This window comes from Carcharodon carcharias, chromosome 6 (genome assembly GCF_017639515.1).
Source record: "Carcharodon carcharias isolate sCarCar2 chromosome 6, sCarCar2.pri, whole genome shotgun sequence".
NCBI classification, from domain to species: domain Eukaryota; kingdom Metazoa; phylum Chordata; class Chondrichthyes; order Lamniformes; family Lamnidae; genus Carcharodon; species Carcharodon carcharias.
Window position 1 is genome coordinate 189,592,243 of NC_054472.1, and position 12,710 is coordinate 189,604,952.

Sequence of the window (12,710 nt, forward strand, 5' to 3'; positions counted from 1 at the left end):
TGCAACATTAAACCAACGTCTGCCCTTTCAGCTGTAAGATTTCATGTCTGCTCTTTAAAAGAAGAGCGATTGGGGTGGAGTTGGGGGTGAGGGGGTGGGGGGGGGGTGGTGCGGGGGGTGGTGGGGGGCGCGGTTTGTGTGTGGGGGTGGGTGATGGTCTCCTGGGTGGTCTTGCTGGAGATAATATTGAACATGTACAATATGCTGGTTCAGCCCCAGCTGGAGTCTTGCAGTTCTGGGTGCTGCACTTTAGGAAGACTGTGAAGGCATTGGAGACAGTCCAACTTCATTGATTTCAAGAAGCTTGCGACAGCATCTATCTGGTCATTCTGGGGCATTGCAAGACAGAATGTATCCCGGAGCAGTATATTAACATCTTCAAAGCCTTATACCACCACTCCAGCTGCTGCATCAAGACCAGCACGGGCACCACAGACTCTTTCAATATCATTGCAGGAGTATGGCAAGGCTGCACTCTCTCCCCATTCCTTTTCCTATCGGTACTGAGTTCATCATAGGGAAGGTGGGTGCTTTGGCATGCTGTGGCAACACCACTGGTTGGCAGACCTGGATTCGCAGAGATCATCGCCTTGCTGGCCAAGATATCGTACGTGAGCTCCAAGACATGACCACCAGTCTTTAACTTAACGGCCCCAAGGTTGGTCAATGCATCAGCTGTGAGAAGACCAGGACAATGATGACAGGAGGGCAACAAGGCCCTTCCATCAGCATCGGGCAACAGAAAATAGAGAACATTGATCACTCCCCCTACCCAGGGAGCAAAGTCTCCAGGGAGGGTGATGTAGGGATCAACATACAAGAATTGGCAAAGCAGCATCGGTCTTCCAATGGCTCCACACAGTCTGGGCATCCATCCCCATCAACACGGCCATGAAGCTGCAACTCTGCTGTCCTTAGTAGTACCAACTGCAATCTATGCCAACGAGACATGGAAGAGAATAACAAAGGTGTCAAGTATGGCCACCAGTGCTGCCTGTAAGATCCTCGGCATCACATGGACAGACAGCATCACCAATGAAGAAGTGCTACAGAAGACTGGTCAGAGGCATCTGCAAGACATCATGACAGGGAGACAACTGAGGCTGGCAGGACATGTATTTTGCCTCCTGGCCCTGCCAGAATGGCAGTAGAATGGACACCGCCAGGGGCGGAAATGATGGTGTTGGGGTACTGTCACTGGACTAGCAATCTAGAGACTCAAGCTAATCCTCTGAAGACACAGGTTCAAGTCCTACCAATGGCAGCCAGTGGAATTTAAACCCAATAATTAAAAAAATCTGAAATTGATGATCATGAAGCTTTCATCAACTTGTGAAAACCCATCTGTTCGACTAATGAAAAGAAAACAGGTGGAATAAGACCTAGTGACGTACATTTAAAGAGGAGCCTCAAGAGTGGGAACGCCACCTGGGCTGAGAAAAAGAGATTACGAAGGGCCGGTGGCTGGGTCTTGTTGTCCTTAGTTCTTGTCACATGCGGGACTAAGTCTAAGTAAGTGTGAGGCTATCTGGTAGAAGGCTTTTCTCTCTCAGGAAAAACACTCGAGCAGTCCCTGGCAGTCAGGGGCTGAAATAAAATGAAGAAAATAGCAATGGAGAATGGTGCTATCAAGCATCTCATATCATAGTCTCCTGATACAGGTTTCCATGCTGACATTCCTGAGTTGGTAGGATGGTGTCTTGTATTCTCTTAAGGCAAGTGTCTGGCAGGAGTTAATGATGGTACCCAGCACGAGACAAGCTGGAGGCCAACCTCGAGCCAATTGGACAGGTGCGAGGTGACACCTGGGGCAGAATTTTAAGGCTCCGCTGTGGCAGGGGCGGGGCCGGAAAACGCGACAAGCTGTTCAAAAGCCCATGGACTTCGGTGGGACCAGAAGATCCCACCAATGGGAGGGTCCATAAAATTTCGCCCTTGACCCCTGGTCATTGGCCAGAAGAACTTGGACGGTTGATTGACGCAGGTTAAACAACCAATCCCTGGAAATAAAGCATATTAATGGGTGCTCAGAAGGAAAGGGGGCAGCCCTCATCGGGCAGCTGCCTTCTTCAAATGGGGGAAGACTGGGGAAGAGCGAGGAAGACTGGGTGAAGAGTTTCATAACACTTTGGCTAGAGAGCCACAGAAGCTGCTGCCTGAAGCTTCAAGTATCAATGCTCATTATGCACCATCCATCCTTTCGTCCTCCAGGAGTCGTAAGCCATTCTCATCTGTCATGGGTGGTATGCTTTTCCTATCTATTTAACTTATGCATCGTTTTTAAACTGTTGCTTGTTAATAAACCACTTGAAAATCACTTGTGAGCTCATCCCCCCCTTTTTGGGTAACGTGAGTCCTGAACCTGAACCTTACAGTACAATTCAAAATTACTTCATTGGCTGTAAAGTGTTTTGAGATGCCCAGTGGTGGCAAAAGGCCTATAAAACCAAATCTTTCTTTCTGGTAGGATGAGATGATGAGAATGGAGACCGAATGGCCTGATTCCATGCTGTAAATATTTAGCAATATTTTGTAAGTTGTTGTTTTCTTACGATGCAATGGTAGCCAACCACTCCTCTATTTCTCACCATTTGCTGCCAGTGTGCATTTCTAGTCTTTACGTGGATATAGAAGTGCTCAAGAAAGGAGGACAAAAATTTAGAAGGATGGTACCAGAACTGATATAACCATCACGAAAGATTGAACGGGCCAAGATGCTTTTCTCTGGAAAAGAGAAAATAAAGAGGGGACCTGGGAGAGGTCTTTAATATCATGAAGGGGTTTAATCGGGAGACATAGTGAAGATGGTTCCAGTACTGAGGGAAAGCTCGATACATAAATGAGGGAGAAAGCAACAGAAGGAGATATTGAGGGAGCAAGGTGAAGAGGGGTGGGGGGAGGTTGGTTTGAAACATAAAAACAACATTGACCAGTCAGGCTCAATGTGCTATATATAACATGTACAGACAAAGACAAGAAAGAGTCCATGGGCAGGATTTTCCCTGTGGGCTTCTGAAGCCCACCATCAGGCTGAAATGTGGGTCAGTAACCCACACTGTGTGGAGAACAGTCACTCATTGTGATTTTCCCTGGAGCTGCCAATTAATGGCCAGAAGGCAAGTTTCCATCCAATTAAGAACTGCAGGTGAGATCTTGAAGCTGGTGGGCCAATCAGAAGACTTCCAGCTTGAAAGGAGCAGCAGATTATAAGAGTGGTAAGTAAGAGAAAAGGCATTTCAAAATGGAGGCACTCTGACTCCAACTTTTTAAACTTCTGCATCCAGGCCACTGGAGGTGGAAGATGGAGGGCCCTCTAGAGGGCAGCCGGCAGCTGCTGCTGGGCCCAGGCAGGCAGGTAGGACCTGCCTGGAATGCTGCCACCCATCCCCCCTACCTCCCACCCTCCACACCACCTCCCCACAGTCTGGCATCTTATAATTGGCCTTAAGTGGCTATTAACTACCTGGAGCGGCTATCCGCTGTGTGTAGGCAGGTACCCCACTGACCTGTCATCCAACATCCAAAAATTGAACCGGGTTCCAGATGGATCTGGAAATCCAGCACACTAGCTGACTTCACTGTTTTTAGCACTCACTTGTCCTCCCGCCTTTACTCCTGGCCCCAAAGGAGCCTAGAAATCAAGCCTCTCAAAGTATATTAGTAGATATAGTAGTAAATTTAAGGTAGTTATGGAAAAGGACAAAGATGGACTGGAAATAAAGGTCCTGAATTGGTGGAAGGCCAATTTCAGTTTGATGAGACAGGATCTGGCCAAAATGGACTGGGAGTAACTACTTGTAGGAAAGTCTACATCAGACCAGTGGGAGTCATTCAAAAAGGAAATAGTGAAAGTTCAGGGCCAACATGTTCCCTTAAAGATGAAGGGTAGGATCAACCAACCCAGGTAACCCTGGATGTCAAGAGATATAGAGGATTGGGTAAGGAAAAAAGGAGGCTTATGGCAGATACAGGGGGCTGAAAACAGCGGAAATCCTAGAGGACTGTAGAAAGTGTAGAGGGGTACTTAAAAAACTAATTAGGACAGCGAAGAGCATGAGAAAACACTAGCGGGCAAGATAAAGGAAAATCCCACGGCATTTTATAAATATATTAAGAACAAGAGGATAACCAGGGAAAGAGTAGGGCCCATTAGGGACCAAAGTGGCCATCTGTGCTTGGAGCTAGAGGACGTAGGTGAGGTTTTGATGATTACTTTTCATCTGTGTTCACTATGGAGAAGGACGATGTAGATGTAGAAATCAGGGAAAGGGACTGTGATATAGTTGAACAAATTAACATTGAAAGGGAGGAGGTATGAGCGGTTTTAGTGGGCTTAAAAGTAGATAAATCCCCAGACCCAGATGAGATGTATCCCAGGTTGCTGTGTGAGGCAAGGGAGGAGATTGTAGGGGCTCTGACACTAATTTTCAAATTCTCTCTGGCCACAGGAGAGGTGCCAGAGGACTGGAGGACAGCACATGTGGTACCATTATTCAAGAAGGGTGGTAGGGATAAACCAGGTAATCACAGGCCAGTGAGTCTAACATCAGTGACAGTGGAACTATTGGAAAAAATTCTGAGGGCAGGATTAATCCACACTTGGAGAGGCAGGGATTAATCAGGGATAGTCAGCATGGCTTTGTCAGGGGGAGATCATGTCTTACAAATTTGACTGAATTTTTCAAGGAGGTGTCTAGTTATGTAGATGAGGGCATGTAGTCTACATGGACTTCAGCAAGGCTTTTGACAAGGTCCCACATGGGAGAATGGTCAAGTAAGTAAGAGCCCATGGGGTCCAGGACAAATTGGATCCAAAATTTTCTTAGTGGCAGGAGGCAGAGGGCAACAGTCGAAGATTGTTTTTGCAATTGGAAGCCTGTGATAAGTGGATTATCTCAGGGATTGGTGTTGGGACCCATGCAGTTTGTAGTGTACATTAATGATTTAAACATGAACATAGGAGATATGATCAGTAAGTTTGCAGATGACATGAAAATTGGTGGTGTCATAAATAGTGAGGAGGAAACTCTTAGATTACCAGATGTTATAGATGGGCTGGTAAGATGGGCAGAGCAGTGGCAAATGGAATTTAATCCTGAGAAGTGTGAGGTGATGCATTTTGGGAGGACTAACACAGCAAGGGAATACACAATGAATGGTAGGACCTTAGGAAGTACAGAGGATCAGAGGGACCTTGGTGTACATGTCCTTAGATCCCTGAAGGCAGCAGCACAGGTAGATAAGATGGTTAAGAAGGCATATGGGATACTTGCCTTTATTAGCCAAGGCATAGAATATAAGAGCAGGGAGGTTATATTGAAGCTGTATAAAATGCTAGTTAGGTCACAGCTGGAGTACTGTGTGCAGTTCTGGTCACCACGCTATGTGGTTGCACTGGAGAGGGTGCAGAGGAGATTCGCCAGGATGTTGCTTGGGCTGGAACGTTTCAGCTATGAAGAGAGACTGCATAAACTAGGGTTGTTTTCCTTAGAGCAGGGAAGGCTGAGGGGGACTTGATAAAGGTTTACAAAATTATGAGGGGCATAGATAGGGTACATAGGAAGAAACTTTTCCCCTTAGCGTTGGTGTCAATATACAGGGGGCATAGATTTAAAGTAAGGGTCAGGAGGTTTAGAGGGGATTTGAGGAAAACTTTTTTCAGCCAGAGGGTAGTTGGAATTTGGAAAACACTGCCTGAGGGGGTGGTAGAGGCAGGAACCCTCACAACATTTAAGAAGTATTTAGATGAGCACTTGAAATGCCATAGCATACAGGGCTATGGGCCCAGTGCTGGAAAGTGGGATTAGAATAGATAGGTGCTAGATGGCCAGCACGGTCACAATGGGTGGGATTGGTGGGGGCAGTCAGGAAGCCAACCGCTGCCCGTGATTGACAGCACTTCGCGATTTCATGCTGGCAGGCCAATTAATGCCCGTCCAGCATGATACGCGAGCGGCAGAGCTCAGCGCTGCCTGTGTAGGCAGCGGGCTGGGGGGGGTGGGGGGGGGGTGCGGTGGCGAGCAGGCCTACCACAAACTTTGCACATGCGCGTGTGTGCAAAATTAAAGGCTTCATTTGTTCATTTGCTTTTGGAAAACCCATCCATGGATGAGGTTTCCAGGAAAATGCAAAGGCCGCTTAGGCAATGGGAAATTAAGCACAATCGATAACTTAATGGGCCTTTGAATCATCGGTGGGTGCGCTGCCAGCTCCAGTGCCTGGCCGCCAGCCAAACTGTCATGTGACTGTCATTTCACGCTCGGTCAGGTGGGAGGTGCGCCCACCCGCCAAGCTAAAAATTCTGACTTACGACTCTATATTTTACAAGGAATGTCATAGAGAAATATTTTTATATATTTCTAACCAGCAATTATTCATTTTTATTTATTTAAATTGAAAGTAACTCAGCAAATAAGATACCGCATCCACAAACTAGAGAGTTATTATTCACTCTGTTATTTATAAGGTATCAAACATTTGTTCTTAATGTAAACAATAATAAAAAAAATAATTACCACATTCTCCTTGCTGGTGTCTAGTGTGTTTTCTGAAACCATAATCTTGGGTGCGTTGGATTTGAGATAATATCTGAGTACCAATTTTCCATCCTCAATGGTTAAAGCACAGCTAGAATTCTAAATCAAACAATAAACCTGGTTATAAACCACAACTTTTAAGTTTGACCCTGAACAATTAAGGAGATATTAGGACAAGTGACCAAAACCTTGCTCAAAGAGGTAGGTTTTAAGGAGGGTCATAAAGGAGGAGAGCGAGGTGGAGAGATTTAGTGAGGGAATTCCAGAGCTTAGGGCCCTGGCAGCTAAGGCATGGCTGCCAATAGTGAATGTGTAAAGGCTAACATTGGAGGAGCAGAGAGATCTCAGAGCACTGAAGAAGGTTACAGGAATGGCAAGGCCATGATGCATTTTGAAAGGATGAGAATTTAAAAATCAAGGCTTTGGAGCCAATGTAGCTGGAAGATGAGCTGCAAATTTTGGATGGGTTCAAGCTCTTTTAATTATTTTACAGGATGAGGGCAAGGTTGGCAAGGTCAGCATTTACTGCTCATCCCTGATAGCCCTTGAGAAGGTGGCATGATCTGCCTTCTACAGTACAACTGAACTGTTTGCTAGGCCATTTCAGAGGCCAGTTAAGAATCAACCACATTGCTGTGGGTCTGGCTTTGCATATAGGCCAGACCAGGTAAGGACAGCAGTTTTCATTCTCTGAAGGATATTAGTGAACCAGATGGGATTTTACAGAAATTCAGTAGTTTCATTTTCAATTTTCTAGCCGACCTCCAGGACCCCTGCCTGCCTGGGTTCAGCTGCAGCTGCAGGCCACTCTGTGGAGGAGTATCCCTACCCCCACAATGATGACCTGGCTGCAAAGGCCATTTTTCATTTTCAATTTCAATTTCAAAAGGTTGGAGGAAGGAAGCCTCCATTTTGGGCTACCCTCTCCCTCACTGACCAATAAGGGAACTCTGATGCTGTTTCCAACCTAAAGGGTGTAATATTAGCCCTCCAGCCACGAGAGCCTGCCTGTCATAGTGAGCTCGCGTCTGGCCTCTAACTAGCCAATTTGGGGAAAATCACAGCTGAGTGACTTTTCTTGATAGAATGAGGGTTTCTGACCCCCATTTGAGCTTGATGGTGGGGTCCTGAAGCCTGCCCCTGGTTTTTGGCCTCAAATTGATATTAGGCCCACTTGCTTTATAGACAAAGCATCTAACATTGGTTTCAATGTGGCCGCTTTATGGTTGATTATTTTCTTTTTCCAGTATAGTGGATTGGATGTGCCGGAAATGTGCACATGCCTGTTGGGGGCCTAGTCAGGCAGTTAGCAGCCATAAAGCAGGAACTACACAGCTGTTAATTTCTAGGCTAGTAAATAACTTCTCCCAGTGCCTTTGATACTACACAATTAGGACTGTTGATAAACGAATCCAACCAATATTGTTGCAGCCTGCTGCCAGCTAAGGAAGTACATGCTTGCAGCAAAGAATGAATTTGCACGAGGCGTAATTCAAAATGTTCAACCAAAATAAATTCCATTGAAAATTGGGAATTGAGAATTGGGAGTGTTTTAGAAACCAGCAAAGGGCCACCAAAAAGTTGAAAAAGGGAAAAAACAGAATGAGAGTAAACTAGCCAGAAATATGAAAACAGTTTATAAGAGCTTTTAGAAGTATATAAAAAGGAAGAGAGTAGCTAAAGCAAATGTTGGTCCTGAAGAGGCATGTTAGGATGTGCCCAGGCTTGGCCAAGTTGTGGATATAGATTTTGCAGTTTAGGAAAAAAAATAGAATGCATATGACCTTTTGGCCAGGCCCAGAAGCTGATGACTAGCCTATGGATCAGACCATGATAAGCTAAGGAATGTGACCTTTGGATCAGGCTAAAACAATGTGATGAATGGTCTATAAGTTATACTGTAATAAACTGAAAGCCTGACCTCAGGGTCAAGATATGCAAATGACTAGGCACAGCAGCAAAATATCAGGATAGATAAGCAAGGTTGATGTTTTGGACTGAACTATGAATATCGTTTGTGCTAAAGGTCAGGTCATTTTGTGATTATTTCACAAATTCCTCAGGAACTGCAGAGGTGGTGAACAGGTCATTACATGTTTATATTGCAAACTCATTTGTAACTAAGGATGTAACAATTAGACATACAAGATAAGAAAATTGTGAATTGATGATCAGTTACGCCAAAAGATGGTATTTCTGACAGAAACTGTATAACTTTGAATTGCCTTTTAGAGCATTCTGAAAAAGCATTTCCCATGTGTGCACACTTGTATTAAATAAAGAACTACTGCTGAATCTACCTCCAGTCAACTCTGTGCTCTCCACAACCGTCCCTTAGAAACACAGACAGGAGAAATTATCATGGGGAATGAGGAAACAGCTGAGGCATTGAACAATATTTTGTGTCTGTCTTCACAGTAGAAGACACAAGTTCCATATCAGAAATGGACGATAACCTAGGGGCTAAAAGGAGTGAGGAAATTAGGGAAATTACTATCAGCATAGATTAAGTAATGGAGAAACTTAAGGGACTAAAACCTGACAAATCCTCAAAATCTGATAGCCTACACCTTAGGGGCTAAAAAGAGATAGGTGTAGAGATAGAGGATGTGCTAGCTACAATTTTCCAAAATTCCTTAGTTTTGGGAACGGTCTCATTAGATTGTAAATTGGCAAATATTACTCTGCTTTTTAAGCAAGGAGGGAGAGGGAAAAGATTGAATTACAGATCAGTTAGCCAAACATCAGTTGTTGGGAAAATGCTAAAATCTATTATTAAGGAAGTCTTAACAAGGCACTTAGAAAGGCATAGTATGATTAGAACAAGCCAACATGGTTCTAATAAAAAGGGAAATCCTGTTTGACAAATTTATTAGAATTTTTGAGGATTTAACTAGTAGGGTAGATAAAGGGGAACCAGTAGATGTAGTACACCTGGATTTTTAAAAGGATTAGTTAACAGATAGAAAGCAGAGGGAAGGCATAAGCAAAGCTTTTTCATACTTGCAGGCAGTGAATTGTGGAGTACCGCAAGGATCAGTGTTTGAGCCTCAGCTATTTACAATCTATATTAATGACTTAGATGAAGAGACAGAGAGTATCTAAGTTTGCTTATGATACCAAGCTAGGTGGAAAGATAAGCTGTGGGGAGGACACGAAGAGACTGTAAAGAGATATAGACAGGTTAAGTTAATGGGTAACAAGATGGAAAATGGAGTAGAGTGTAGGGAAGTGTGAAGTTATTCGTTTTGGTCGTAAGAACAGAAAAGCAGAATGTTTATTAAAGGGTGTGAAACTTGTAAGTGTTGATGTTCAAAGAGACTTGGGTGTATTGTACAAGGAAAACAGGTTCAAATCCCATCTCAACAGATAGTGAAATGTGAATTTAATAAAAATCTGGAATTAATGATGGCCACAAAACCATTGTCGATTGTTATAAAAACCCATCTGGTTCACTAATGTCCTTTAGGGAAGGAAATCTGCTGTCCTTACCTGGTCTGGCCTAATTGTGACTCCAGGCCCACAGCAATGTGATTGACTCTTAAATGCCCTCTGAATAAGGGTAGTTAGGGATGCGCAATAAATGCTGGCCTAGCCAGTAATGCCCACATCCCATGAATGAATAATAAAAAAAACACTGGGGAATGGTGTGTTGCAGTGTTCTAAGTATCAGCAAGGGGATTGGCATATAATCACAATGCTACCATGGTGTATCATGGACAGAAATTGGACATGATAGACCTAATGCACTTCTCGGTGTACCAGCACCCAGAGGGCCAAATAATTGGTGGTACTGAGGGATGTTAGTACTATGTTGACATTGTAGATAAGACATAAAATTTTACCTTTTTCTCCAAATATAACAGGACTGCATTTTTGCTTGAAGTTAGAATGGTTTGTTCAATTGTTACTGTGTGTAAAGGACCGGACAATTTAATTACTGCATATCCAGTTCCATCAAAATAGAAACCATCCCTTCCTGGTTCCTTAGTTGGCTTATATCTGTAAAATAAAGAAATGTAGATAGTTTGAGATCAGATTAATCTGTAATCATTACAGTGTTGAAATTATGGTTATTGTATCAAAATCCTGAAGACCTGATCTAAATTCCCTACACCCATGGAGCATGCAGAGAATTAAAATTGAAGCAATGACCTACCCCTCTAGATTGGATTCCAGATTTATGTCCCTTGCCAATTTAACTGGCCTGTGTTAGGCAGTGTGAGAGGGCCTCTCCAAATGCTGGCAAGAATCTTTAGTAGCCCAGTACTCTTTCCTCTGAATCAGGATTCAGGTCCCACTCCAGAGACCTGGTCACATAATCTACGCTGACACCCCCACCACCAGGACTGATGGAGTGCTGCACTGTTGAAGGTTCCATCTTTCAGATGAGACATTAAACAGAGGCCTGTCTGCTTTCTCAATGGAAAGGAAAAGATCATGTGGCACTATACTGAAGAAGAACAGGGGAGTTCTTCCTGGTATGCAAGTGCAATATTTATCCCTTAACCAACTTCGCTAAAAGCAGATTATCTGATCATTTATTTCATTGCTGTTTGTGGGAGATTGTGTGAAAATTGGCAATCGCGTTTTCTATATTACAGCAGTGACAACACCTCAAAGTGCTCTGGAATGTCCTGAGGCTGTGAAAGGTGCTATATAAATGTAAGACTTTAAAAAAAGTTCAACATTTTACATGAAATCATTTCTTAAAAATGTTCTCCAAGGATAAACCATACAGTGGTAGTTGCTCCATACCTTTCACATGGTCTGTCTTTTGTGGTATTGATGTTCAATATTCTTTCAAAGTTGTATAAACTGATCAGTTTCTCATTCAAGACACCGAGCTCAATGCAACCCTCATATTTTGGATAATTTAAGGTAACTGGAGGCTGGATAAAAAAGGCTTACAATTAAAACAATCTTGTATATCAAGTTAAATGGTCATATAAAATTCTTAGAAGCTCAATGTTTATGAGTGCAGTTACTTTATGTGACTTTGCATCAATGATTACCTGTTAATGCTGGTGCTGCTGATTGCTTCATTACATCAAATTTGCACGCCAATCAGCAAAATTGGTCAGCGTTTATGCTCCACATGAGCCTCCTCCCACCCTCTCGCACTAACATTAGTGGAAAGACATACTGAAAATCTTTTAAACTTTACTATAAACGTCACTGGGAACTAAAACTGCTTACTATAAACAAAGTGCAACAGATTCAATTTGTATAATCATTTTCTTAAATTAAGCAGAATATGAGTCTGTATTGAAAGTATGGAATCAATTAAAAAAATTGAAAATCTTAATGGAAATGCTGGCCAAGTTTCAGGGGACTGCAATACAAAAGAGTGAAAATTTTGCTACAGCTGTATAAAGATTTGATTAAGCTGTACCTGGAGAGTTGTATTCAGTTCTGGGTACTACAAGAAGGATATATTGGCCATGGAGTGAGTGCAGAGAGATTCACCAGAATGAAACTGGGGATTACCGAAATGATTAAGTTATGAAGACTGATGCATAGACTAGACTTGTATTCTCTTAGGGAACATTCTCCCCCTCGTTGGGGAGGAAGCGCGGGAAAGGGCGCGGGCGGACAGGCTTCCAATCGGCATCCTCGATTGGGGGCGTGCCACCATTTTATGTAGGCGGGCCAATTAGGCCCGCCCAACGTGATGTCCACCAGGAAGCGCTATGTGTTCCCCGTGCGGGCGGGGCTGGGAGATTCCCTCAGCCGGGAGCGCTCTCTTTCGCGCATGCGCATGGAAGAGCACACAGGTCTCCCTGAGGCAAAGTGCTGCCTCAGGGAAATCGGCTGACATTTTAAACTTCAAATAAAGCTGAGAAAAAAATTTCCCTGCCATGTCCTCTCATGTGACACTGTCACATGAGTTGGGACACATCCATAACTTTTATTTTAAAATATTGAGAGACCTTTAAATCCTCATGAAACCTCATCCCGCTCGTGGATGAGGTTTCATGCTTTTTCAGAAGCCTGCCAGGGCTCCTGGCCTGCCCGCCAACCTTAAGATTGGATGGGCAGGTCCATTAACGACTTCAACTACTTTGTTAATAGCCTTAAAAGGCTGTTGACAGGTCGGCAGGCGCGCAGTTGACTCGGGTGCCTGCCCGCCGAATTGAAGGTCTGAATGACACGGGGTGACGTTGGGATGCA

General features: G+C 43.9%; 1 protein-coding gene across 1 annotated transcript in view; it reads right to left on the minus strand.

The window, feature by feature from the left end:
• The window catches only part of LOC121279009 (laminin subunit alpha-3-like), a 509,546-nt gene that overhangs the window by 42,486 nt on the left and 454,350 nt on the right, over positions 1–12,710 (minus strand). Inside the window, exons 61-63 of the mRNA XM_041189741.1 lie at positions 11,295–11,428; positions 10,382–10,538; positions 6,516–6,635 (exon numbers count right to left, since the gene is read on the minus strand). Coding sequence (XP_041045675.1) covers positions 6,516–6,635; positions 10,382–10,538; positions 11,295–11,428 — 411 coding nt within the window. The remainder of the gene's footprint in view (positions 1–6,515; positions 6,636–10,381; positions 10,539–11,294; positions 11,429–12,710) is intronic.